The sequence below is a fragment of the Echiichthys vipera genome (assembly GCF_963691815.1).
Source record: "Echiichthys vipera genome assembly, chromosome: 14".
NCBI classification, from domain to species: domain Eukaryota; kingdom Metazoa; phylum Chordata; class Actinopteri; order Perciformes; family Trachinidae; genus Echiichthys; species Echiichthys vipera.
Window position 1 is genome coordinate 28,471,704 of NC_139839.1, and position 27,437 is coordinate 28,499,140.

Here is a 27,437-nt window from a genome sequence, read left to right on the forward strand (position 1 = left end):
CTTTGGACTTAGTCAAGGGTGTGAGCATTTCTAAGTTTGCTGTGATTGATGTTGCTCTTTCTGATAATTCCTGTGTTTTCTTTCACCACAAAACGTAATATCACAAAAAACACCTGTGGAACATTTATTCGGGCTTTTTCCTCCACACCAACCCTGGGTCCCAGTAAATGAGCTTGTTGATAATTTAAATGTGAAAATTACAAATATTATTGATACCATTACACCCACTAAGGTGAAAGTGGCCTCTGGCAAAAAAAAAAAAGTCTCCATGGAGAAATGCCATGTTGGTAAGAATAAAAAAAAGAGAGTGTGGGAAGGCTGAACTCCACCACGACATCTATCAAGAAAGACTTCAAATCTACAACTTGAAGCTCAAAAATGCAAGACAATCCTTCTTTTCATCTGAGCGGGCAAACATTACAAGTGGAGTTCCCCAAGGCTCCATTCTGAGGCCTTTTCTGTTTAATATCTACATTCTGCCACTGGCTCAGATCACGAAAAACAACAACATACAGGTATGTTACTACAGCTACGCAGACGACACACAAATCTATATAACTAGATCACCAGGTGAATTGATGGAGTAGAATTTTCTCCTATCAAGCAAAGAAAAAACTAAACTAAACTAAACTAAACTTCAAACAGTAATGCTAAAAACCACAAATCAAGCCAGAAACTTAAGTGTAATCATGAACTCAGACCTGAACTTCAACGGCCACATTAAAACAATTACAAAGTAAGCCTACTATCACCTAAAGAATATATCAAGGATTAAAGGACTTGTATGTCAGCAGGACTTAGAAAAATTGTCCATGCATTTATCTTCAGCAGGCTTGACTACTGTAACAGTGTCTTTACAGGTCTCCCTAAAAAAAGTCCATCAAACAGCTGCAGCTGCTGCTCGAGTCCTCACCCAGACTAAAAAAGTTGATTATATCACTCCAGTCCTCAGATCTTTACACTGTCTTCCTATCAAATAACTGATTTCAAAATACTTCTGTTGGTTTATAAAGCACTGAATAGTTTAGGACCAAAATACATTCCTGAGCTTCTGCTCAGCTATGAACCATCCAGATCACTTAGATTCTCTGGGACAGGTCTGATCGGTGTCCCCAGAGTCAGGACTAAACATGGGACAGGTCTGCTCTGTGTCCCCAGAGTCAGGACTAATCATGGGCCAGGTCTGCTCTGTGTCCCCAGAGTCAGGACTTAACATGGGAAAGGTCTGGTCTGTGTTCCCAGAGTCAGGACTAAACATGGGACAGGTCTGGTCTGTGTCCCCAGATTCCGGACTAAACATGGGACAGGTCTGCTCTGTGTCCCCAGAGTCAGGAATAATATGGGACATGTCTGCTCTGTGTCCCCAGAGTCAGGACTAAACATAGGACAGGTCTGTTCTGTGTCCCCAGAGTCAGAACTAAACATGGCACAGGTCTGCTCTGTGTCCCCAGAGTCAGGACTAAACATGGGATAGGTCTGCTTTGTGAGAGGCAGCGTTCAGTTTTATGCTCCACACATCTGGAACAAATTTCCAGAAAACTGCAGGTCTGTGGCAAATCTTAGTTCTTTTAAATCAAGACAGAAGACTTTTCTATTTGCCGCTGCTTTTCAGTAAACTGCACTGTAACTTATGTAACTGTAACCATGTCTTATGTTTTAAAAATTACATTTTATGCGTTTTAAATCTTTTATATGTTTTAAATTACCTTTTATGTGTTTTAAATGTATATGTTTTATGTGTTATTTTTCCCAATGCTTTTAATGTTTTGTGTTGCCTTGCCTTGCCTTACTCAGGGCTGACAGTTTTTGCCAAGACTCCAAACAGCATCCAACCGCTACGCTGGTGACTGTCCACTCCTAATAAAGTAAAGTACCTCCATCCTACTAATTTGTGTCGAGGAAGATTAGCATGTTAACATGCTCAGGGGTCAGAAGCGAACGCAGCCTCCTGACAGTCAGTCCCGCTGTTGATAACAACAGCTCTGAAGGGATGCAGAGGTTGTGCCGCCCTAACTTGGCCAACCTGGGAAACCTTCTTACATTCACTTTCCACCAGTCTGTTAGGCTGCAATCCAGGGGTGGGGGGGTCTCCCTCAGAAAGTTACTAAGCTGTGTTTCGACGCCAGTGTCGCAATAAGAAGAGGGGAGAGGAGGAGAGCCATGGCAGAGGCTTGCGTGGCTGCGACATCAGTGTTGATGGGATCATGGGGGCCGATGACACACACTCATCAGACTGAAACTGTATAAATGAATTATGAGGGGGAGATCAATAATCAAAACATGCTGTATATCTACACATCACCAGCTATTTATTATGGAAATGAATATCAATATAGTTAAGGACAGCACTTTTGTCCTGAATTCGATGACTCTGCGGATGAGAAGGGTATTGATGAGGCCGACGGTGACAGGGTAAGTGTTGGAGATAGAGACATCTTTCTCTGCAAACATGACAGTTGTGGCACACTTCAGCTCTGCCAGCACAGGTTGCATGTCCTCCATCAGCTGCCAGTATTCCTCCTTCAACTCCAGAATCCTGCCATCCTGAAACTTGGTCACAGTTCGTCTGACAGGACAGCGACAACAGTCCACCGCTGCTCCACCACCAGATGAACATCTCACACACAGAGTTCCACCGTGTTTTACATGACTGGATATGCAAGTGAGTTGTGAGGCCCATTTGCTCTTGTTTATTCTGCAGCACTTTGGATGCTAGAGTGCTGTGATTAAAGTGGCTAAGAAATTTACAAGCCTACCTGATGCAGGTATAGTGTGAATCTGTCAAATTGTAGCCAGCTGGAGGGTCTGTGCAAAGCAGGCAATGGAAACCCAGCTGACTCTGGTTAGCCTGTTGGCAGCGATGATATTGACCGTGTTGTCTTGGACACGTGATAACTTTGTCTTCTAATCCCCACTGCTCCAAAGCTTCATTAATTTTCTCAGCGAGAAGGTCGGCTGTAAGTCGGCCTGGGAGGCTTTCAGTGGGCAGGGCCGCTAAGTTAATTTGTCAGTCATCACTGATGTAGTCGCAGGTGATGGTGGGGTAGCTCTCAGCTGTTTAAACCGTCCAGCAGGCTGTAGTTAGCGCAAATCTCTCAGCTGCAGCCAATTTTTTTAACAGCTTCTGATTTAGTTCTGTGTAGTGAGTTTCTACGAGTCTGGTGATGATACGTCATGAAGGAATGCAGTATGTTGGTTCCATTTAATTGACCAGATTTTGAAAACCTTCAACAGTACTTATGGAAGAAAATCCGTCTCAATCAATTTGCAGATCCCTTGGGTAATTTTACGAAACGGTCTCACGCCTAACTTCGTCTTGACCTCTTATCTTAACCTACGTTCGTTTATGTTGGATGTCAGTGTGTGTATCAGTACCTTTTGAGCACATTTCTTTTTCATTTTTTACAATACTTCACTAATACTGATAACTCTGATAACTGACTATAGACCTTTTCAACCAAATTCAAGTTAATTCAAGTAAACAAGGACGGAATTCCATCCTTGTTAATGTCCTGTCAGCTGATGTCATTCGCATACACTGCAACAGGAAATAAACTTTGACTGTTTTCGAATGTTGATCTTTACATCTTTGAATAAGGTCAATAGTCCTGCTTATTCCAAATGGATATCCACTGCAAATTTCTTGGTAATCTGTCTAGAAGTTATTTCTAGTCATTAGGCCAAATGTTAGTCACTGTGAAATGTTGACCTGATGGTGTTGCTAAACGGATGTTAGGGAGTCAGCAAAATATCTAGAGTCAGTTTCAATAAAATGAGTACAGTAGCACTCTGGACTGACCACCATCACCAGCCTTAGGGCCTGCAACTAGCAGGGCAAATATCTGGTTGAGTGTGTTCATTTAACATTCTTATATTGAGACAGTATTTGAAGCCCCCTGGCAATACACATCACACTCTTTTGAAGAAAAGTGTAAGCAAAGTCATTGTGAAAAAAAGAAAAAATATCCATAGGCAACTAAGGAAAGCTCACTGTCAGTGTAGTACATTTGCAGTCAGGTTCATCGACAGATGACTCCAGAGGGATCATCTGCTCATGAGAGCAGTGTCTGCAGAGTCAAAACTTGGCTGTGCTGAAGGCAGATGACTTAAAAGATGTCGACGAAGAAAACCGGTGCTCAGGGACAGAATGACTAAGATAGGCGAATCTGCTGTTGCTTAATGAGTTGAAAGTGAGCTTATGACTTCCCCTGTGTGTAGGCAGGGTCAAAATACAAGATTTGGCTTTCCAGACAGCAGGCTCTGTGCCCCTCATTACTTATTCTTCCCCTCAAATGAGGCAGAAAGGACGCAACTGAGAAAAGTCAACTAATTTACCCACAAAGTCAAATCATTAACACATATGTCAACAACATTATTAATCAACAGGTGAATTGAAGCAGCACTACTTGCTGTAGCAGTACACAAATCATATATTGACTATAAAAAGCAACTCCTTTCATGAAAATGACTATATCAAAGGATGTGTTAGTGTTTGAAGCTGAGCACAGTAGGCACGTCTGTTACACAGATCTGCCAAGAAACTACATTCTTTTGTCAACCCAAAGTAAAGCAACCACAGTGGTGAACCTACCTTGTCTTTCAGCAGTTTAGCTTTCCGGCTGTTCTGTACAAGTCTTCTCCCTAGCTTCTTGGCATACCAAATAGAGGCAAACATAGCGACAGGTGAAATAATAATGTTCTTGGGTCTGTGGTTACAGCCCAAACGGATCTAGCTGCTGCCCATCTGGACTGAGTGCTGGTTATCAGCAGACCTTACTGTAGCACACAGACAAGAGCAAAAATGAGAGGGAGGGAGAAACGATGGGATGATGCTGAGGGAGGGGGAGCGTCTACACAGCAAAGTCAGGTCTTCGTCAGCCACAAAAGCAAGGGGAGGGTCGGAGAAAGAGAGAGTCGAAGGGAGAGAGAGCTTAGGAGAGAGAAAGGGAGGAGGGACCACCACTTTCCACGTGGAAACAACATCCTAAGCACCAATTGAAACCTGCTAAGAGATTGTCGGCAGCTTCCAGTTTCCAGAGGTGGGGGTGGACGGGACTGGGTAATGCTGTGCTCTAGCTGTACCTAAGCCAGCAGCCACTCATAATCCTGAAGCCAAAAACATACAGCAAAGAAGTGTTTCACTGATGGAAATTTCTTATATTATATCTTCAAAAATATATTCTGTTGATTAGATTTAACTTCATTGTCATTGCACAGATGGGGACTGTTAGATATAAAGAGCTAGATACATAAAGTATGATCAGTATGAAACTTGCAGCAATTACAGTTCATAGTGTAAGTCTAAGTAAAATGATAAATAGTGCTAACTAAAAGAAATGCATTTAGATTTTTTTTATTGAAATATAGTATAATTATTTTAGGAATTATGCATGACTGATATGTTAAAATAAACATCTAAAAATCTCCCCATTTGAGAAATGCTGCTAGAGATGTAATAGGTACATACCAGTTACCACATAAAGTAAAAATAAGAATACACTATGGGACAATTGAGTCCCTTTCACAAATGCACAGCAAACCTGAAATTATCTAGACACAATGTAGCTGTATGTGTACGCCTGTTGCAATAAGCAATACATCAATTGACCGCATGATAACTTTTAATGAGCTCGATTAATTGGCCAGCTGTTATCATTGAAATTTTTCCTGTTTTTTTCCCGGTGTCCCTCAATCAAAGAGACTGGAGGACAAGAGTTTTCACTGCGGTGCATCTGTTTCCACTGAGCCCTCTCTCTTCCTCAGTGGAATGAAGAGTTAAAACTCATCTCGTTTCGTGTCAGTCACTTGTCAGCCACACGGTTTCTGTGTGGGGAGGTGGACCCCTGGAGTTACCCAGAGTGCAGCAGGAGAGCCCTGTGAGGAGAAAGTTAGAGGACACGCCAGTTGAGATTTGGAGGTATTTGAAGGTATAAGTGGTGAACCACTTCACCTGAGCGAGCCGGTGTGTCGTATTTGTTGTAAAACAGTAGCAACTAAACACTGATGTGTTGAAATTGACTGAGAGTCCATTTGATTTATTGTTTTTGGTTGTTTTGTTTTACTTTTGAGTTCTCATGTTAAATTTTTACGGTGGTGTAAGTGTTAGCACTGTTGCCTCACAGCGAGAAGGTTCCAGGTTCGCGTCCCGGCTGGGGCCTTTCTGTGTGGAGTTTGCATGTTCTCCCCGTGTCTACGTGGGTTTTCTCCGGGTTCTCCGGTTTCCTCCCACATTCCAAAAGACATGCACGTGTTAATTGGTGACTCCAAAATTGCCCGTAGGTATGAATGGTTGTCTGTCTCTGTACGTCTCTATGTGTCCTGTGATAGACTCGTGTCCTGTCCAGGGTGTACCCCGCCTCACGCCCAATGTCAGCTGGGATCGGCTCCAGCCCCCCATGACCCCGACAGGGACAAGCGGTTGAAGATGAATGAATGAATGAATGATCTTTGAAATAGTGTACTTGCATTATTATGCCATTATCATTATACCATTTGAAAATGGTCTCAAAACGGCAATATCATTGCTTCTCGCAATAAATTCTGGGACAATTTATCGCCCAGCAAAATTTGTTATCGCGACAGGCCTATTTATGTGAGGCTGCAAATGTCCGATTCAGTTGGAGTGGACATCAAACAGAGCCAATAATATGGCTGTTGAATGAAAAGAAAATTCATTAAAGTCCCACCTCAGAGAAAAGAACAAGGCAGAAAACAAGTAGTGACAAAAAAACAAAACAAAAACACAGACTAACCAGTCAGCACCATGGCAAACAGAAAAGAACTCCCTATACAAACACAGTGTTTTCTGGAATCATGTGTGAATGAAGTTGCTTTTTCTCCAGTGTATTCACAGAGCACTAGTGGGCATGTTCATGAACTTCATGCGTAAGCAAATAGCGGAAGAAACCAAACCTTTGATGGGGAAAAAGAATGCTGATTTACACAGAGGCGGTAACAAAAATGTCTAACTGGAGAGACAACAAGATTCAGAAATCTTGTGTGGGTAAGAGCAAACACTAAAATCATCAGACAAATTCAAAGAACAGCAGGAGACTAAGTTGTTCATGACCAAATTAAGAACCGGCTCCATTGGTGCAGTGTAATGTGCGTCATGTCCTGTTGCCTGCCTCTCTACCTGGTGCCACCCCCTCGCCTAAATGAAATAGTATAGAGTATCTCCAGTAAGTGAGAACGTGTGACAATCTCCTGTTGTGGACCTGACATGTGTGAAAGAGAAACCCCATTCTATGTCCGCACCTGATTCCCCTGACATTGTCTGGAGTTCATATAGGACTTATAGGGGGTAGGTGGGTTGTCCATTGGTGGGGAGATTGGGCAGGGGGTTACTGACATCAAGGTCCAGATCTGGTCCTGGAGAGTGAATGAGAGCTTTGTAGAGGGGAGGAGGACAAACTGTGGCTGGGATGAGAAGAGTCCCTGATGATGTTGTGCTCCCTCTGCAGACACTGCTTGTGCTGGACATTCTCGATGGCAGGAAGTGGAGAACCGGTGATGTGTTGGGCGGTTTTCACCACTCTTTGTAATGCTTTCCGGTCCGAGACAGTGCAGTTACCATACCATACTGTAATGCAGATGGTGTGGTGATACTCCCGATGGTGTAGCAGCAGAAGTTCTTCAGAATCCAGGCTCTTCTCTTTCCCAGTTCATATATCGTACAAAAAGTAATGCACAAAAATGTGTTTGTATTCCACGTATTAAAATTAGGTGCCGTGGTATAAGACCATGTATCTCTGCGTAGAGAGGAAGGTCGGGGTGGTGGATGGGTCCATAAACCCAGGACCTTCACCCGGGGGACAGGTGTTTGTGTCCTGACTTTGTCCTGAATGTACTAAGCCAAACCACAACCTTTTTTTTTAGCCAAGTCATTTTGATGCCTAACCCGAACCGTCATCTTTTTCCCCCTAAATGTAATGAAACGTTGCAATCCACTTCCGGTTGCCGTTTCTGGCATTAAATAGAACGTCATATTTCATAAGATATCAATATTGATGAGAGTATGCTGCATAATCTGTGGAGACAGATGGACCTTCTTCAGTCTCGTCGAGAAGACGAGACGCTGGTGAGCCTTCTTGAACAGGGTCCAAGTGTCCACAGTCCGAGAGAGGTTCCCAGAAATGTGGAGACCCATAAACTTAAATCTGACAACACACTTGACCTTCGTATTATTGTGACAGATAGGATAGGAACAGAATGGGTCTTTTCTAATATATGTTTTGTCTGTATAATATTTGTATAATTTAATATTTGTTTACATATCTGGAGTTTTTTTAACAAAAATAATTTCTCCCCGGGGATTATTAAAGTGTTTCTGATTCTGATTCTGATTGTATGTGCCTTTTATTTATCTTTTGTCACTCTTAAGTCAACAATGATCTACTTCGTCTTCTAAGTGTTGAGGGAAGGTTGTCGTCACCGCCCCAAACTGCCAGGGGCTGGACTGGACCTCCTCCCTGTAGGGCGACTTATTGTTGTTGGGTTAGCAGGACTCCCAGGATTTGATTAAAGCTAAGGTCTACATTCTGAGAGTCAGTTGAGTGTATTCACAGAGAACTAGTGGGCATGTTCATGAATTTCATGCGTAAGCCAATAGCGGAAGAAACCAAACCTTTGATGCTGCGCAGACTGAAGGAGAGCTTTTAAAACTTTGAGAAATCAGGGTGTGACCAATGCTAGATATTCCTGTAATTTCATTGTAACAAGGCTTCAAATATGGGCTTAAGAAAATCGGCAGTCTTTATTGGCCATCAGCCAAGGCTGATGAAATAAAATTGGTATTGCATCGGCCCTAAAAAACCATAACGATCGATCCCTAATAGATAGCAATACGAATAGATGCATTATACATGATCAAGTTGTGTTCTGCTTTAATTATATTCCCCACAGTAACAACTTCTCTTCACTTTGTGATATAGAGTGACAGCGGGCCATGCACGTAATGTAATTTATATCCCGTCACTGGCGTAAGATTGAGGTAAATTTGATAATAAGAGACTGTTGCTGGGTCATCAGCCTGCTTCTGTTCTTTCACTTTTTACATTGCATAACGGCATAGCTGCAGAGTCTCAGCACACGGTAACTGAAGCTATGCTGAAACCCCTCAACATAACACTATAAAACAAGATTAAGGCTTTGGTTGTAGGTAATATGATTAAAGAAAAGGAAATGGATGCAGTGGTATAGCAGTACAATACAGCATGCCTGAAGAGAGCAGATCAGTACACTGACAGCTGCAAAAATCAGCAGTTAAAGATGTGTTTCATTAATGTGCCAGGCGCTGACATCACACCTGATAATGAGCCATATTAACACTCTTGTCCCATGCATCACTCTCCTCTTTCTCTCTCCCATCTATCAATTCTGAACCCAGACGGTGTGCATTTTACTTCTGGGCTTCAATTCAAACCTCTCCAATCAATTGGTTGACTTGCTTTGCATTAAACATCACAGCGTGTGTGTGTGTGTGTGTGTGTGCGCTTGTGTTTTGACAGCGTATTCTGGACCAACCTCCAATAATAACATGGCTACACTTCCATCACTAAAGAGAAGGAGTGCTCCAGGAAAGATGACAGCACACAGCTGAACAATGATAAACTACAGGGTGGGGAGGATGACGGGATTGTTTTTTCTCCCTTCCAAGAGCCTCAGCTTGCTCATCTGATGGATTGTCCTATAACAGAGCTTTCTGTCTGCAATCATGTTGGTTGCAATCAATAACAATTTACAGTACACACATCTTCTGCATATCTTGCACTCCTCTCTCTAGATCAAAGAAGGAATTTACTTTTTGATCTGGATACTGTATTTATCGGAAACAGCACGACAAACCATTTTGAAATAGAGTGGACAATCAGACAGGTGTTAGTAGGGTTGCCAACTCCCTGAAAAACCTTATTGGCAGGGCCGGCTGGCCCGGCTGCCTTCATTTTTCCTGGCGTAGTGAATCTCTTAAACCTGAATTGAATTAGATGCATATTTTAGCGATATAATTATCAGCATTTCTTATACAAAATAACAAATATTAACAGAATAAAATAAATATCTTTCCTGCTTACCTTAAAACTGTATAAATTCATATAAAACAACATAAAGCAGAACATAGTACACAATTAATGCAACAAGAAAAGTGCCAACATAAAGTCTGAGTAAACACTTGTGCCTCAAAGGCCATGACTGTAGCCTACAGTTGTAGTCAGTCTATTCAGTCTTCTGAGCTCTTGCTGCAGCCACCAGCTGTTTGTCTTTCAGTGCCACAGAGTAAAACTCTGAGCAAGACAATTCTCAAGCTCTTCTTTAGTTACTTATTATTATTAATTATTGTTATTCATCTATGTATTAGTTTGATTTATTATTTATCTACTCAATGTACTCATCTAGCAACTGTACTTGCTTATTACACAGAAAATAATATTTCCATATATTCTCCATACAATTCAGACATTCATTGTACTTTCCCATATTAACCTTAACCAGAGTGTTAAAATCATTATTTACATACCATATCTGCCTCTGGCGTCGCCTGGTGGACAATAGATTTGATCTCGGGTTCACCTAGTTTTGGTGTCCCTTATGTTTCTTGTGTGCCCACTGCCCACTTCTGGAAGTCTGTCACTTAAGGTCTGTTATTCCACCATGAGCGATGGGAAAAGTCACAGCGCAGTGCGCTTCATAGATGTTATCGTGCACTTTTCCACCAATGTTTTTCCTTCTATCCATTCCTATCAGTATTTTTGCAGTCTTTTCTGTTTCTTTCTTGGAGGAGTAGTTGCTGCTAGAAGATGTACCGCCCGAGACCTGTAAAGTACTGTCGGCGTCACTGCCATCCATGTCCAAGCTTTGTTGTCTTCCGGTATCTTCTTTGCAAGCAACAATACCTCGACCAATGAGATGAGCAGGATTCTGGATCGTCATACTCGTGTATAAGTGTGCTGTCAGCTTATTGGTCACAGAGCAGGAGAGGCTGAGAATAAGTTTACCCTAAATTTTCTTATAAGGCGCCATTTATTCATTCATTCTATTGACAGTTTACATACTATTTTTGATTCTCACGGTAATACGGGACAAAGTGTGTCCCTTTTCAGCTCAATACGGGACGCATACTTTTGTTTCTGAATACAGGACGATTCCGTTTCTCAAGGGAAGGTTGGCAACCCTAGGTGTCAGAAGCTCAGCACTTGTCTCAACTTAGGGCGCACTCACACTGTCCTTCTGTACCGGGCCAAAACAGTTTTTTCAGCTAAAGCCTAGTACGTTTAAGCAGTGTGAGTGCACCCGTTCTGCGCTTAACTGCTGACAGCGGGCCGTCCACGGCCCGCTTGAAAGAGGTGGGCTTTTGTAGAGCCGTTTGCACATGTACGAGCACGAGCGTGCGCACGTGTACGAGCACGAGCCCTACGGTGCGGTGTGTGCGCCTGTCCGGACATAGAAAATAGAAGGACGGACCATGCGCGGACATTTAACAACAACAATAATGGCGGTGAAATGTTCATGTTGGTGTGATGCGGAGGTGGAGTGTTTACTGCAGATTTGGTCGGATGAAAATATTCAAAAACAGTCGACAAGACGCACAAAAACTCAGAGGTCTGTGGAAAAATTTGTCAACAAAGCCACACACACATGCGATCAATGTGTGTGACGTGTTACGGCATGATGACGCAGGACAGCAAGAAGCATTTGTGCGAGGCCCTGGCAGTGTGAGTACAAACGGGGCTGGGGCGCAGGGGGAGAGGGAGGGGTGGTTTTGTTTACAAATCTTTCCATAGACCTCGGAGTTTTTGTGCGTCTTGTCGACTGTTTTTGAATATTTTCATCCGACCAAATCTGCAGTAAACACTCCACCTCTGCATCACACCAACGTGAACCTTTCCCCGCCATTGTTGTTGTTGTTAAATGTCCGCGCATGGTCCCTCCTTCTATTTTCTATGTTCGAGCAGGCGCACATACCGCTACCGCCGTAGGCCTTGTGCTCGTGCTTGTACACGTGCGCACACTCGTGCTCGTACATGTGCAAACGGCTCTACAAAAGCCCACCTCTCTCAGGCGTGCGCCCTTAGTTATTGTTTCTCTCAAACAGATATGGGTGGGGTTATTAGAGATAACGGACAACAAATTAATAACACAAATGCTGAGATTCAAATATAATGCAATCATCAGTTGTTTGTGAAACAACTGGTAGCGGCGAGAAAATTCAAACCTTTTGTTACTGGTAGAACAATTACATTTAGACAGTGCTTTAAGTGGTCTTAGTGGGTCTGTGCAAACTGGTACGCTCTAACCCTACTTCTAGATTGAACCCCCTTTTCTCAGTGTACCGAGACTTCTCAGAAGCTCTCTTTCCTCTGCAAATCTGTCTCTCTGCAATTCATGGTAGTTAAACTTCCTTACTCAGGGTGTTTGTTTCTGCTCTCACCGGTAGGCTTTTACATTAGTGTCGCCCACTAGTGTGGAATGTCACATTAACATTACCTCATAAGCCACAGCATTGTTGGATAAACAGGCAAAAGCAGAAGATTAAAAGCACAACAGTAAAATTGTCCTGGCTCCTAACAGAAACAAAGAGCCGACAGTCAAATAATACTGAGCCACAAAATGCAGGTCAGCAGCAACAAGCTAACGTTAGCAAACAGCATATTGTTATAGCAACACCTGTTACCAATGCTACCGACTAACAATAACCTCAAAGATAAATGGCTGACTGATGAGAATAGTACTCTAGTACTACTACAAAAATAAATGTTGTTCTAATACTGCACCTCTGAATGTCACAGTGTCAGTCAGTAATAGACAACTATCACTAAATTCCTAAAAGTTGGCATGGGGATAGGTGGTAAGTACTTGCTTTTTGGTGTTGGGGCGGCTGTGGCTCAGTGGTAGAGTGGGTCATCCTCCATTAGAGAGGTCGGCAGTTCGATCCCTAGCACTCCCGGTCGGCACGTCGTAGTGTCATTGGGTATGACACTGAACCCCGATTGGTCCCAGTGCTGCGCATGGGTGTGTGAATGTGGTGTGAATGGTTAGATTAGATGGTATGTAGATGTCCACTGCCATCAGTGTGAATGGGTGAATGTGACAAGTAGTGTGAAAGCACCTTGAGTAGTGAGAAGACTAGAAAGGAGCTATATAAGTACAAGTCCATTTACCATTTCAAGCTGTTTTCAACATTTTCCGCTCTGTTTAAATTGACTCAACATTTTATCTAAAAAACGTGCTTTCAGGTAACACCTGGTGATAAAATTAATTACGTTTTTTTGCTTTGTAAGTTATCTTTTCATGAATGGTAATTTCAGACTTTAGTGTAGATGTTGGCTGATCAGGCCAGCTTTTCAATAAGGAGGTTGTGCTAATTTTTAAAATTTAAAATGGGTGGATACCTCTAGCTCTCTAACTAAATCTCAATTGTTCAGAATGAATGTCCAGTAATATTTTCAATCTTGGTTATCTTAAAGAAAGAATCTAGAAAGTTATATTTTAATATAAAATAATACACCCACAAGGCGTTTTGAGGGGAACAGAATTAAAGTTTTGCTTTTCCGTAAAAAAAATATTTTAGTCTGAATTGATAATTGAAATACTTTTGACGGGTTCGACAATGACTTTCTGTCACGTTCTGTTTCCATTGTAACAGCCAATAGTGTTGGGCAATGCAGGTTGCCAGGTTTTTCTGTTTGTTAAGCTACAGAAACAAGGAATCATTTTGAGTTGAGAGCTAGCTAATGGATTCCACAGCCCTCACAGAAAGAGTTCCAGTTGAAGAAAGGTTAAATAATGTTGTAAAATCCATTGATTAGTCCAAATGAGTGGTTCCCCTGTTTGATTCATCACTGACGTGGAGCATGCTGATCACTGACACACTCTGAAACGAACCTGGCAACCCAACTGCTGGAATTATTTTTTGTCGTTGCGACTACGATCTTGAGACACTAGATGGCGGTGTTCGGCTCATTCTCCATATTCAACCTTTAAGTTAAGGAAATCAGCTTTATAATTAAAATGTGTGTAGCAGTAAAGGGAAAACATAATATGCTAGAATCACAGAATCTGAAAAAAACCTTTATATTACAACTGGTATATTGTTTATATAAGTCTGCTTCTATACTGAGAGCTTGGCTTGTCAAGGTTGGTTAGTCCAGGGTCTCTGGATCCCCACTAACTGTGGAGGACTGCGATAGGCAGTCAGACAGGGCTGTAGGCTTTGGCCATCTGGAGTAAAGTCTCCTGGTGTCCCCAGGGTCGCACTCAAGTTATGTTAGTATACAGGAGGAAACACAACTTTCTGCTTGGTGTGTATGAGCGCAGAGTGTGTGTGTGTGTGTGTGTGTGTGTGTGTGTGTGTGTGTGTGTGTGTGTGTGTGTGTGTGTGTGTGTGTGTGTGTGTGTGTGTGTGTGTGTGTGTGTGTGAGTGTGTGTGTGTGTGTGTGTGTGTGTATGACAGAAAGGTCTGTATTTTGGGGAGGGGAACTCAGCAGGGATGAGGCTGATCTCGTCAAGGCACTCTTGGCCTTGTAAAGAAGGTCAGCTGCCTGCATTTGCATTCTCTCATTCTCCTACTAGAATTACCGCCTTGCAATTGTATTCCTCCTCCAATGCAGTTTACATCCAAACTGTCCAGATTTACATGATATTTGAAGTGAAGACTTCAATAAAAGTTATTCAGTGTATTTTTCTTCAGATCTCTACAGAAGCCCTGAAAGGCAAGGTGAAAAAACATGTTTTTTTTCGGGCATTGTTGGCCAAAACCTAAGTTTATCTCCTACGTAGGAAATAAACTTTGAGGCTTAGTTAGTCTGTTCCGAGGGAGAGAAATCCGTGGTGAATGAAGTGCCTGACACACAATACAAAGGGAAGAGAAAATTCAGAAAAATGCAGCATAAAGAACATGTTTTACCTTCTTAGTGAACTACAAATGTCTGTAAAACACAATGGGACTGTGCATAGGTGCAGACTTATGTTTAACAGTGTAGATATAAGGTCTAATGGAATCATATTGTGAAGAGACTGATGTGCTGCTCTCTAGCAGCGGTCCACAGGGCTAATTAATATTCAGAATCATTCTGATGTCGTGACCATGGTCTGAAGGTAGAATAATCTAAAGGTGGTTAAACTACCTAATGTGTATATAGCAAGAAATGCCATGTGTAACATAAATGTAACAACAAATAGCAAGTTCACACCTGATCATTGTACGTAACAGCTGATGCGTCTACATGTTACACAGCTGATGCCACATGGTACATGTCGAATAAAGTTCCTCAGCATTGCAGCACCTTTAGTGACTTATAGGAAAACCACTATAACATTAGGAACAACCCTATACCTTATCAAAACACCTGTTCAACAGGCATAAGTTGAGCATGTCACATTATAACCTGGCCGTCTGGTCTGTGTAGAGGCAGCAGACTGGTGTTGTTTTCAGGCGATTTAGAAAGACAAACACAGTCTATGGCCGTGTGGAAATACAAAATCAAAGCACAGCTCATAAAATCATTCAGAGAGGAGGACTGCCTGATTAATAAAAAAATAGCCAATATTATTCATACCTCTATGCAATCACATTCTTATATGACAAAAAAATCTGCCACATTTTCATTAGCAGTGAGACCTGTTGCACCAAACCAAGCAGACCAACGTCTCCCTGACTTGCATCAACAGATGACAGCCATGACAGCCTCAACCCACATGAAGAGCAGTGCACATAGAGGGCAAAACATAGCTATTATGTGCTGTGAGAGAGGAAGACATAAGGGTAAGAGTGAAAGAGGAGCAATGGGGGAACAATGAAAGCAACAAAATCAGACAGTCAAAGAAACCTGATAATGAAAAAAGGAAATACATTTATCATATAGCAGATTGTGCCTGTACAAATGATGTTGTGTGGAACTTCATTTTCTAAATTAATAATAAGGATTATGTCAAACCTATGGTGGCCCTGAAGTGCAAATCACTACAGCAAATAGAAAACACAACGCCAAATAGGAAAGCACAACGCTAAATAGGAAAGCACTTCAACAAATCGTAAAACACAACAACATTAACTTCTACCGGAAAGGGAAGGTCTCTCTGATCAGAGGATGGACCCTCCTTATTGGACGGCCGGACTGTCTTTTAACAGGAAGGAGCGATCCAGACAGCCCACAGACAGTTAAAACGGAGCTATCAGGCACGTAACGTTAACAGCGACGGTGGTGTGTTAACTTCAGTTTCTAAGTTTAATGGAGAGACTGCCGGTAACGTTAATTTAGGGACAGATGCACCTACAGTTACAGAGCCACACCGTTGTAGATTCAGAGCAAAACATGTGCATTTACTCTGCTATCTAGCATGAACTGTTGACTGTACATGTTCTATGGTAAACAGATGTACCCACACCACTCACATGATGCTGTGTAAAATAACACAACTGAGAATAATGCAGTCAGACACAACTCTACTAGTCCCTCTGACCTCAATGATAATATTATATGATAATCTTAATGACATAATGTGATGAACTCATCTCAGTAAAGCTGGACTTATAAACACCTCAAATATGATTCAACTGCAGACTCATAAAAAACAATAAAGTTAAATCATCTCTAAAACAGTTTGAACAAACACATTATAAACGTCATGCATATTGAATTCATTGCAGGGCCCTGGTGTTTGACTACATTATTTTTTTATTGTCAGTGTTTAATACAACAGTTTTATTCAGAGTGGAAGTGATCCCTTAATCTACAAAATACAAAAAATGTGTTTTGTTCTACATACTAGATTTTATTTGTATACTATATTTTCTTTACTTCTGTATATCTTCACAAATGATCACATGTGTTTGCTTCCTCAGCCTTCACATCGGCCCTAACAGAGTCACAGAGAGGTCTACATCACATCATCACCTCATCAAAGACAGCTTCACCAGAGAGCCGTGCTGCCTGCCCTTTCCACATCCTGCCAGAACATCACCGGGGACAGCCTGTCTCTCACACAACATTTGCAGTTTAACACAGGACAACAGTTTGAAAGTTTACAGTTTAAGATTATTATTCGTCAAGAAAAAGTCAGATCAAAGTCTAAAATTCATATGAATAAAAAAAATGTTTTCTAAACATTGCAAGATGTTTGTTTTTACCTTTGTCACTATTCACATTTGCATATTTTACTAGGTTGAGAAAAAATGTTGCATATATCTCATGATTGTCTGTGTATTTCTATCAATTAAAACATTTTTCTAATAATTAAATAGTTAATTTAGGATTGTACAAATCTAATGTATGCTTTCTAGTTTTAAATGGATACATCTTTTTTTTTAAACTTTTGACCATTTGTCACATCCACATTCATATTTTAAAAAGATCTAGTCTTGTGTTTTAAGTTTTGCTGGTACAGTTATACACTCTTATTTTACATTTGTATTGCAGAATGTTTCTTATTGTTTTAACTGTAGTTCCTGAATATAAAAATACATTAATAGTTTGTATATTTTGGGATGTTGGTAAATAGTTTAACTTCTGTATGCAGGCCTAACATTAATGCAGTTAATAATCTTAACTGCATAAAAATTTTTTATACAGTATGACACCGAGTATTTTTGTAGATTGTCACCTAAACGGGACATTTCATAATCTATGTTCTTCCTCCTTCTGGAAACTGTCTCCTGATGATGGACCTAGTGAAGGTAAGGGCTTTCTAATGTGCCGGCCACAGGCCGAGCAGACGACCTGCATCTTAGCTGTTTAATAATAGTGCCTGGTTATATGGACACAATATCTACAGTTAATGAGAGAAACATTTCAAAGGTAGATATAGGTAATGATGATCTCATACTTAAAAAATAAACAGAAAATAACCCAGATTAAGTTTTAAAGTGGTCTTAAATTTATTGTTTTATTTATAGGATACCTTTTTTTAATGTTACTATTCATCTATTTAGTTTTATTTGCAAGTTCAGAGATAAGTCAACCTTTCATATAAAACATGAGGTTTGTTACAAAACCAATGAGTTCTCGGTTTAAAAGCTGCTGGACACTCAGCATCAGTGTTTATGTTAGATTCACTTGGTCTAGAAAAAATTATAACAAAGTAAAAATAATAAATGAGTTCTCTCTCAGTCAGACTCTGTCCTCGCTCTCCTGCGGTTCGTTACAGACCCAAACACAAGTGTAGCAGTAAATAATGAAAGTCACGTTTGAGAGAAGCAGGGTTGTACAGAAGGAAAAACTGTTCACATCCAGATGAGGTGAGACGTGCCGTCCTCACGGAGCTGCGTGGACCAGGGCAGCTACTCGGCTGTCTGCCGTTAGCAAAGGTTGTGTTTAACACGCAGCTAGTGTTTTTGCTGAAGTGCTTCCCACATAGTCCGATATACTCATCCTGATGTTTAGGTTGGTTGACAACATATCATCTGTCACGCCGTACGGATGCCCTGCGTCAAAAATAATTCTTAATAATAGCGAAAGTATCTTCGAAAATACTCATGCTTTGAAAATAGGCTCTTTTCCGGGTTTTCCATCTCTCTGTCCCTGTTAAAAGGCAGACAGTCCGTCTGTCCAATCAGGAGGGTCCATCCTCTGATCAGAGAGACCTACCCTTTACGGTAGAAGTTAATGTTGTATAATTAATCATTGTGGTTTCAGATTTGTCGTTGTGCTTTCATTGTCGTTGTGCTTTTAGATTTGTCGTTGTGGTTTCAGATTTGCCGTTGTGGTTTCAGATTTTGCCGTTGTGGTTTCAGAGTTGCCGTTGTGTTTTAGGATTTGTTGTTTTGTTTTACGATATGTTGTGCTTTCAGATTTGCTGTTGCGTTTTTCTATTTGCTGTTGTAATTTGCACCTCAGGGCCACCGTAAAAACCACATACTTTAAAACTTTTTACTTGATACTTTGTCTTGTCAGTGTTTTGCTCCTGCACCGCAGGTTAACAGCACCACCATTTATACAACCAACTTGAAAAATCATCACAAAATACAATACTGTGAGGCCACACAGACAAACCTGCTGTCCAACCACACAAACCTTAATGGAAACCTAAGCAGAGCCTCTCTCCTGCACCTATTTATACGTATATACATGCATGTTAACATAGCGCACTTATCCACACAAACACACACACAAACACACACACACACACTTCTTTTGAGGTCACAGAGCAGCACAAGCACGAGATCAAAACATGATCTCACTTATCCCATCATATTGTGCTTCTTATTTTAACCAAAATCCTGCAGCCTGAGCATAGGGTAGTAGTTATGTGAATTGAATCACTGCAGGGAATAGCACACTGTACTGGAATAGACCGTGTCACTGTGCAAAGGGTTATCACATTTTACACCAACAATCTACCATGCAGACAGCCCCTGTCTGGTTATAGGCGTCATGCACATAGAAACATTAATAAGTATTTGATACCCATGTACATTAGAAAGATGCAGAGCATGTGTAAACAAAGATAGACATATTTAACCAAACCATTGACCACACAAACACTGATAGACAAACAGTTCAACAACTACCAAATACATGCTCTTATGGTACCAAAATACCAAAGGATTATACTTGAGTTGTAGTTTTCCTTACAAGTCATTATCAAAATTATCCAAAAATAATTAAAAAAAACGCCCTGCTGCACATTTTTCACCAGAGAATGGGTCCTCGTCTCCTTGAATGACGGGTTCCAAACAGTAGGCTGTTATTTCATTGCTAACGGGACCTGCCTCTGCATCGGCTTGTTTTTGCAGGAGACTTCCCAGAGTCACCTTTTTTCGTGGGGGTTAGGGTTGCGCCTCTCCCTCTTCCACTCTGATGGCAACTGGACCTGCTGGTGCTTGCCTGGATAAGCTCACGATCTCAGCATGTAATTCAGCCTTTGTCTCAGCCAATGGGTTGTCATCAGTCTCATATCCTCCACGGTAAGGAGGGTCGAGGAAAGGGAATTTTCGCATTATTTTGCAAACTGAATCGGATTCATACTTTGCCTCCAGCTTTGTTAGATGTTTATTGACTTTGTTAGATGGAGGTCGTTTTCTGACACAGCCAACACATTGTCCCTGCAGGGCTGGACTATGGGGAGGATAGAGGAACTGGTCACATAATTTTCTCCTGAGAAAAAATCAGTGAAGTCATCGACTGGTTTCAGTGCGTCGTGAATAGCTTTCAAGACGTCCATGTCCTGCCAGGTCAGAGACAGGCTGCTCCTTCTGTCATCAGACAGGACGTGTCTGATCGCTTGGGCCTGCTCAAGGATGCACTCCACCATTGCCAGTTTGGAGCCTAACGAGTTGTGCAGTCCTACCGATGGATCAATGAATAGGCATTAATAAATGAAGAAATGAATGCAGGGACAGAAATGTTGGCAGTGTTTTTTCTTGTCAAGTTGCCAGTCCTGAAGGGCAGCTCTGAGCGCAGCAGCAAGATTGCCCACTGTATGAAAATACGTTGTTTGGAGGCATTTGGATTCAAGTTTCCACTCAGGTGTAATGTTGTGGACAGTCATGGACATATATGGTATCATGTTGACTGACGACCACATGTCGGTTGTTAATTTCAATTCAATTTAATTTTATTTATAGTGCCAAATCATAACAAATATTATCTCAGTACACTTTACAGAGTAGGTAAAGACCAAACTCTATGACTTATTTATGATTTACACAGACCCGACAATTCCTCCGTAGAGTACGGTGGAATAATTGTCTGCCTCTGACAGCAGCACTTGAACCTTGTCTCTAACTTTATTATATAAATGTGGGACTGCTGTTTATGAGAAATGTTTCCATCCAGGCAGCTCGTACTGGACATCTAGGACCTTTACCATGTTCTTAAAGGTCTTCTCTACTACTACTACTTCTACTACTACTTTGTTGTTGTTTTTCCGAAGGCCCCCATTATTGTTGGCTGCTTATAACTGGCGGTAGTTGTTGTTGGTTCTGCATTGGTATCAGTTGGAGGTGTTGAAACTGTTGCACTGAGTGAACTCGGGGCCAAATGCATCCTTGCAGCAGTAAGTGGGTGGTTGTTTCGGAGATGCGTCCTTAGGTAAGAGGTGTTTCCATCCATCGATTATTTACCGCTTCTCCCTTTTCATTAGGTCGGAACCCGAAAAACTGCCAAACTGCAGAGGTCATGTTCTTCTTTGAGACCAGATCACTCGGTGCGCTACTTGCCATCGAGAGGGGTGGGGGGGGGGGCTCTCTCTCTTTCTCTTCCACAATGTCACGTGATGACAACCACACATGACTTTTGAGGCATTAAATACATTATATTTAATATGTAATCCTTGTCTCCTATATAAGTGCATTGCATGTTTTTAATGACAGTATTGAAACTGATACCATTGCTACTTTTAAGACCTGTGGTAAATCGTATTACCGCCCAAGCCTAAAGTGATTCTCTTGTAAACTCCCTTTCTTCTCAATGAGGCCATTAGTTGTTCATAGACTGTGTATCTGCATGTCAGTTTACACATTTTCAGCACTATCATGAATCTTAAGTGTGTTTATGTCTGGTGACGTAGTAACTGGGGTTGTTTGATGATGTAAAGGGTCAAAGGGCTTAAAGTGGGGGTGATTGTCACAGGCTTCTAAATAGTCACCTCTTGTATCCACAGCACTGTGAGCTGTAATGTAAAGTGGGTGTACAAACAATGCAGCCTTTCAAAGCCTTCCCAGACAGAGCTGTGACAGTCGCTTTAATCCTGCTCTTTCTTTGTTGATACAATATGTCAGTATCGCTTGAACTATTCCTATTCATCCATGGTATAATATACTGCCACTTTTTTCAGCCCATTGGATGGAGCTCTTGATTTAATAAAAAAAAAAAAAAGCCTCCCCGGCGCGCATGGGGTGTGAGAGCCTGTTCAACGCTGCTTGCAGCTTTAATTAGATTATTATAAAAAATATATAAAATGTTATGATTATTATCGTGAAGGCGTGATGCCTTCACATGCTCCAAACTGACAGGAGGTCCAAAGAGAGAAGGGGAACCATGTAAGATGTGTGGCACATTTGATTTTAGCGCAGGAATTCAACTTTTCATTCAACTCTTTAGCATTCTACTAGATACTCTAGCTGCTTATTAGTGGTGATTAGTGTCAGGGAATCAGATGGGATAGAAAAGCAACAGGAGTTACACAGAGTTGTGTTATTGAATTGAATTGTCAATTGAAAACACTGCTCAGTTCTCTAAAAACCTCTTATTCTCACAGCACTAACTTAATCATGAAAATTATTTTTGCTTTTCTTGGAAGTGCACCATAAAATTGGGGGACTTTGGCCTTGTTTACTATACATTTTAAAAAGAGTATTTAAAAGTTGATGTTTCAAAAACCAAGATACTAGTAGGTCCAAAAACCCTGGGTCCTGCCATGATGTCACTTGACTGTGCCACAGAATACATTATGGAACTTTTTCCACAGATTGTGTGAGGTGGCAAGTAAATTGATGTCTATTTAAAATGGTGGAGTGCCCCTTTCCTACAGGTGTCACTACAAGTGCCTCTTGGTACACGGGTTGGTGCATTTGGCCAGAAACTATTTTCATTAGCTGATATTAACAATCATGTGTGATCTCTAAATTGTTTAACTGCATTGAATTATTGAACTGTTTGCTTGAATTAGGATGAAAATTAGTTCAAGCTATATATTAATTATTACCAGAAGTAATCTTACTGTAGATATACAGAGCCCGGGAGGTGACATTGACAAAACATTTTTAGAAAGTATGCGTTTTAAGTAAGACGCACAAACGCACACCTTAGCACTGGTGACATTGTCCCCCTGCCTGCCAGAATTTTAGGACTTAGTTAACTGAGGTTAAGCCAGCTGCCCTTTCAACAGTCATTTCTCACATTATATTACATATCATATATCCCAAAAGTTTTGTTAAATATGGCTCTGTTGACACTGCAGTTCCAAATGACCTGAATCTGATGTTTCTGCTCATATGTGACTCATATCTGATTTCTTTTGACAGTGTGAACAGCACAAGTCACATGGAATCTGACATTTTACAATCAGAATTAGGACACTTTTAAATGTGCTACTGAATCAGATATGCATCAGATTTGTTTTTAATGCGACCGCAGCTCAACAGCCAGGAAATTTATATTGTACGTCATAGTTAAATTTGAGAAGGGTTATCAAAGACACTGCCATGCAAGTTGTTACTGTGTTGGATGCACAAGCTAATAATTTACCATTAAATGCTTTTTTCTGTACAAGATGGTTAATTTATAATTCAGCAGAGGCTAGCACTCCTCGAATTTAATGACCTGCCACTTGATGATTTGACAAAATGTACCTTCAATTGGCATAAAATGCTTTAGCCAGGCTGATTGTTGAAGTTCCACATTAAATTTAGAGACACCATATTGTAACACTTCTACGCTAACCAGGCCCGTGATAACTCCTAAATGGCTAACAAGCCCAAAACCTAGTGCCTCTCCCAACATCTTTCTCTGTCTTTTTGACCTCTAAAATGTTTTTGGAAATCAAATCTGCCGTATGCCAGGATCTTAACAAGATGTACTTGGACCAGCAGGAGACTCTTTATGTGGCCTCAGCTATGGATCCAAGGTTTAAGTCCCTGCCCTTCCTTTCAGAGGACCAACGGGAGGACATATTCTAGGGACCAAGGGGGCATAACAGGTAACATAAGACTGCTGTCAATATTTATCGATACAACATTTAAAAATATCCATTCACATTTTCAGTTTGAAAAGCATAAATACTAGTGAAGGATAGTTCAACGTTTATATTACACGTTACTTATGTATTGTAGCATTTAGGATCGTGTGCAAGACATCCCGTTCAAGAGATTAAGGCATTCTTGCTCTCCAGCTGACCTACTAACATATTCTGCAGGTTAGTGTGATAATACTTTAAAGGCCACTTGGAAAACTGCAAAGCATGCCCATGATTTCTCATCATACAAACAAGTCAGAAAAAAAAAATATTCCAAGTCCATTGTATTCTGCTTGAACAAATTGAACTTCCCTAGCACCCTGCAATAAAAGGGTGCTGCATGAAGTCCCTGGGGCTGATGATGTAAATTAATAATGTATTTTTAAATACTGAAATAAAAAAAAAAAAAATAAAAAAAAAAAAATATATACACATATATATATATATATGAATTATACTTTTTGTTGTGATATTATTTATATTCATTTATTGTGTTGTCCACTCCTACTGCAGGTGCTGCAAAGAAAATGAAAACCTGAGAGAACCAGGTAAAGGAGGAGATGGAAAGATACAAGGAGAACGCTGCCCTGACACTTGTTGTCAATCCACTGGACTGGTGGAAAGAGCATCAGAGCCATTGTATCCATGTTTTTACTAAGGGTTCAAAGTATAGTGGACACGTGCAAATAACATTTGCGTTGGACTACAGTATGTTCACGGTTTATTTACACCACACTGACTATTTGTTTGTTGGATTTTGTTTATAGGAATATTTAAAATGCACTAATGTATGTTCTCCTCATACATTTGTTTATTGTGTTGAGTGACAATAAGTAGTACTTGTGCATATGCACTTTATCTTCATGTGTACATTTCAGCTCAGTCCTCTAGTAGCCCCTCACCATCCTCAGTGAGTTCACTGTGCACTTTATTTTCTTCAATATCAGTGCGTCCAGTTAATGTTCAAGAGTGCATCATTTTCATTTTGAAGTAGTCAGATCTGTGTTTGGTAATTTTCCAAATACAGTATAAATACATTGAAAAAGGACATTTCGAATTGCGTTGTTTTGACTCAATTTGTCTGCTTAGTCATCATTATAATATAGTTCTGTTTTTACATTCTCACTTAACTCTGTGGAATATCCCAATATATGGCAATATACATCATATCGCAATGTATTGTGATATAATCGTATTGTGACCCGTGTATAGTGATGCGTATTGTATTGTGAAGCCCATGACAATACCCACCCCTAGTCAGTTATGACGGGCTAAACCATGTGTAAAAGACATTTATCAAACTAAACCAATTACATTTTATCATAACAATATAGTCAAAGTAATGTTGTCAAAATCAGTAGCTGTTAGTCTGTTTTTTGGTGAAAATAAATACATTCATGACAAAATGCAACTGTTTAGGGCATTCAATTTGACATATATTCTTTGCTCAAACAAAAAAGCCGTGTTTGAAAGTCTGAATTAATAAAAAGGGTCAGCATACTTCCAGTATGTCCGACATGATGCCTGGACCCAGCCTTCGGCTGCAGTAATACGCCGACTCTTGATTTGAGAAACCAAGAGCACTCCGTAAGTACTATTGGCTCTTTCTGTTTAATGGCTTTCCATTCCCCTTTCCCCTGTTTAAGAGTTGACCTCTTTCAAATGCTGGCCTCTTTTTTCTAATATGTTCTACACCAATATTGAGTGAATTGTTCAATAAATGTATTAATATTTATTCTTTGAGTGTTGTCACCACCTTTAATTCATGTTCACTGGCGGTTTTTCCATCAGCAAAGAAGAAAAAACTCTTTTAAAGTGCACAAAATTGACCTCTTACAGAATCCCACTGAGAGCAAATCAATTTTGGAGGATACCATAGTGTGTCTGAGTGTAGACAGCGAGCACACAATCTTTCACAGCACTGGTGAGATGGGTCTGGGTTATTTGCAGTGCATCATTATGTTCAATCTAGGTTTGATGAGAAGTCCTTGTGAACAGGCCATCAGGAGGTCAATCACACATTGTGTGACATTTTGACTTATTGTCTTTACTCACTACCTTACTTTTCCTCACTGCCAGCAGAAAGAGAAATTAGAAAGGCACTCTGAACATCAGCAGAGGATCATGAACTACACATACGCGGTTGCAAAAGCCTATGTGATTGTGCGCTGAAAGAGCCAAGATGGAGTTGGATCACACCAAAATCCATCCTGCAGGCTTCAAGTACCAATTAGCATCTTGTGAGCAGCTACTCGCAGCTACAGGGTGTGTGGGAGAGGCGACATTAATTTTTTTGTTCAAAACAACAATGGCGTATCCCAAAAGTTAGCTTAGATGTTGCAATAGCATAGGTTTTTATAAGGAATGAGTTTTTCTTCATTGAAAGCAGAGAAAAGAATTGAAATAATTAATCAGCTGGTAGTGAACGAAACACTGCATGTTTCGTTGATCTGCTGAAGTTAGCCCACGTATTTTTCCTTTGCCCGTTGGTTCTGTGTAAAAAAATATTTGGCATGTCAGGCTAATGTTTACCACCACCAGGGACACCAAACAAAGACCTCATCCAACATAAATGAAGCATTATCATTACTGTCTACAACTATTCCTACAACTAAGTAGTGTTATCCCGTTGACACCCTGCGGACTTAGACACTGACTGGGTAGCTGGTCGAGGTGACCCTGCAGGCTGATATCACACATGCACATTATTATATGCAACCGCCCCCCCAGCGGTGTGAACTGACCCATCTCATCTGGACTCAAACCGGCTGATGTTATCGTCTGTGACTCAACTTGCCAAATCTCTAGCAGCTGGTTTTAATACGTAACACGGGTCACCTGTTTCAACAGCCAATCAAGTCTTAGCAAAGTCTGAGAGAGAGAAAGAGAAAGAGAGAGAGAGAGAATAAATAAGGAGAGTGAGTGCTGTGATTCAGACAAAAAGGCAGTGAATCAGGGAAATAAAACAGTATTTTCTATGTTTCATCTCTGTATAAAAGCAGCTGTAGGGAGTATCTCACTGTCTCTGTCCTCATTTATATTTTATAATGATACAAATTATATACAGCTACGAAAAAAAGTCTGAAAAGTCGGAGGTTAGAACTGAAGTACAGAGAGGGGTTGCTATGGAGATGATACTCCGTCTCGTCTCACTTGTCTGAACGGGCAGGTTTCAGAACGTTGCAGACTTGGACATTCCAAGTAGTTAGGGTTTGTTAGTTTTAACTCGTCTTGTTGCGAATCTTTGGTCTGAACTGAGCTTAACATTCAAGCATTTTGTGGAGATTTTGTAAGCATTTCTTATATTCAGCTTCAAATATTAACTTGTCCTTTTACAAAGCTAGCAGAAGACTGCTGCTATTCAAATATCGATGACTTGCATTCTGATAACGGGACAGAATCCACTCTAAGTGGTGTGTCAGTCTGAAATATAATCTGTGAAGGCCACCTCTAGTACTTCCCTTCACTTAGCCCCCTAAAAACCTCTAAGTGGTCATCTCAGGTTACCACTTAGGGCGCACTCACACTGTCCATCCGTACCGTGCCCAAGCACGTTTTACGGCTAAAGTCTAGTTCGTTTGACCAGTGCAGTTGCCGTCCACGTGGTTGCCGTCCACGGCCCGTTTGGGAGAGGTGGGCTTTTGTAAAGCACGTTTGCACATGTACGAGCACGAGCGTGTGCACGTGTACGAGCACGAGCACAAGCACGAGAACTACGGCAGTTCTGACGTCATTTTATGTGCGCCTGTTCGGACATGCCGATTTGG

At 40.9% G+C, this 27,437-nt stretch overlaps 1 protein-coding gene across 4 annotated transcripts in view; it reads right to left on the reverse strand.

The window, feature by feature from the left end:
- Positions 1-27,437, reverse strand: part of dlg2 (discs, large homolog 2) — a gene marked incomplete at its 5' end in the record, with an annotated part of 390,565 nt that overhangs the window by 156,565 nt on the left and 206,563 nt on the right. Inside the window, one exon of one of the 4 annotated variants that reach the window (XM_083926485.1) lies at positions 4,592-4,675. The exons of the other annotated variants lie outside the window; for them this stretch is intronic. Coding sequence (XP_083782611.1) covers positions 4,592-4,675 — 84 coding nt within the window. Of the gene's footprint in view, positions 1-4,591; positions 4,676-27,437 lie in introns of those variants that run through there. 4 annotated transcript variants of the gene reach the window in all.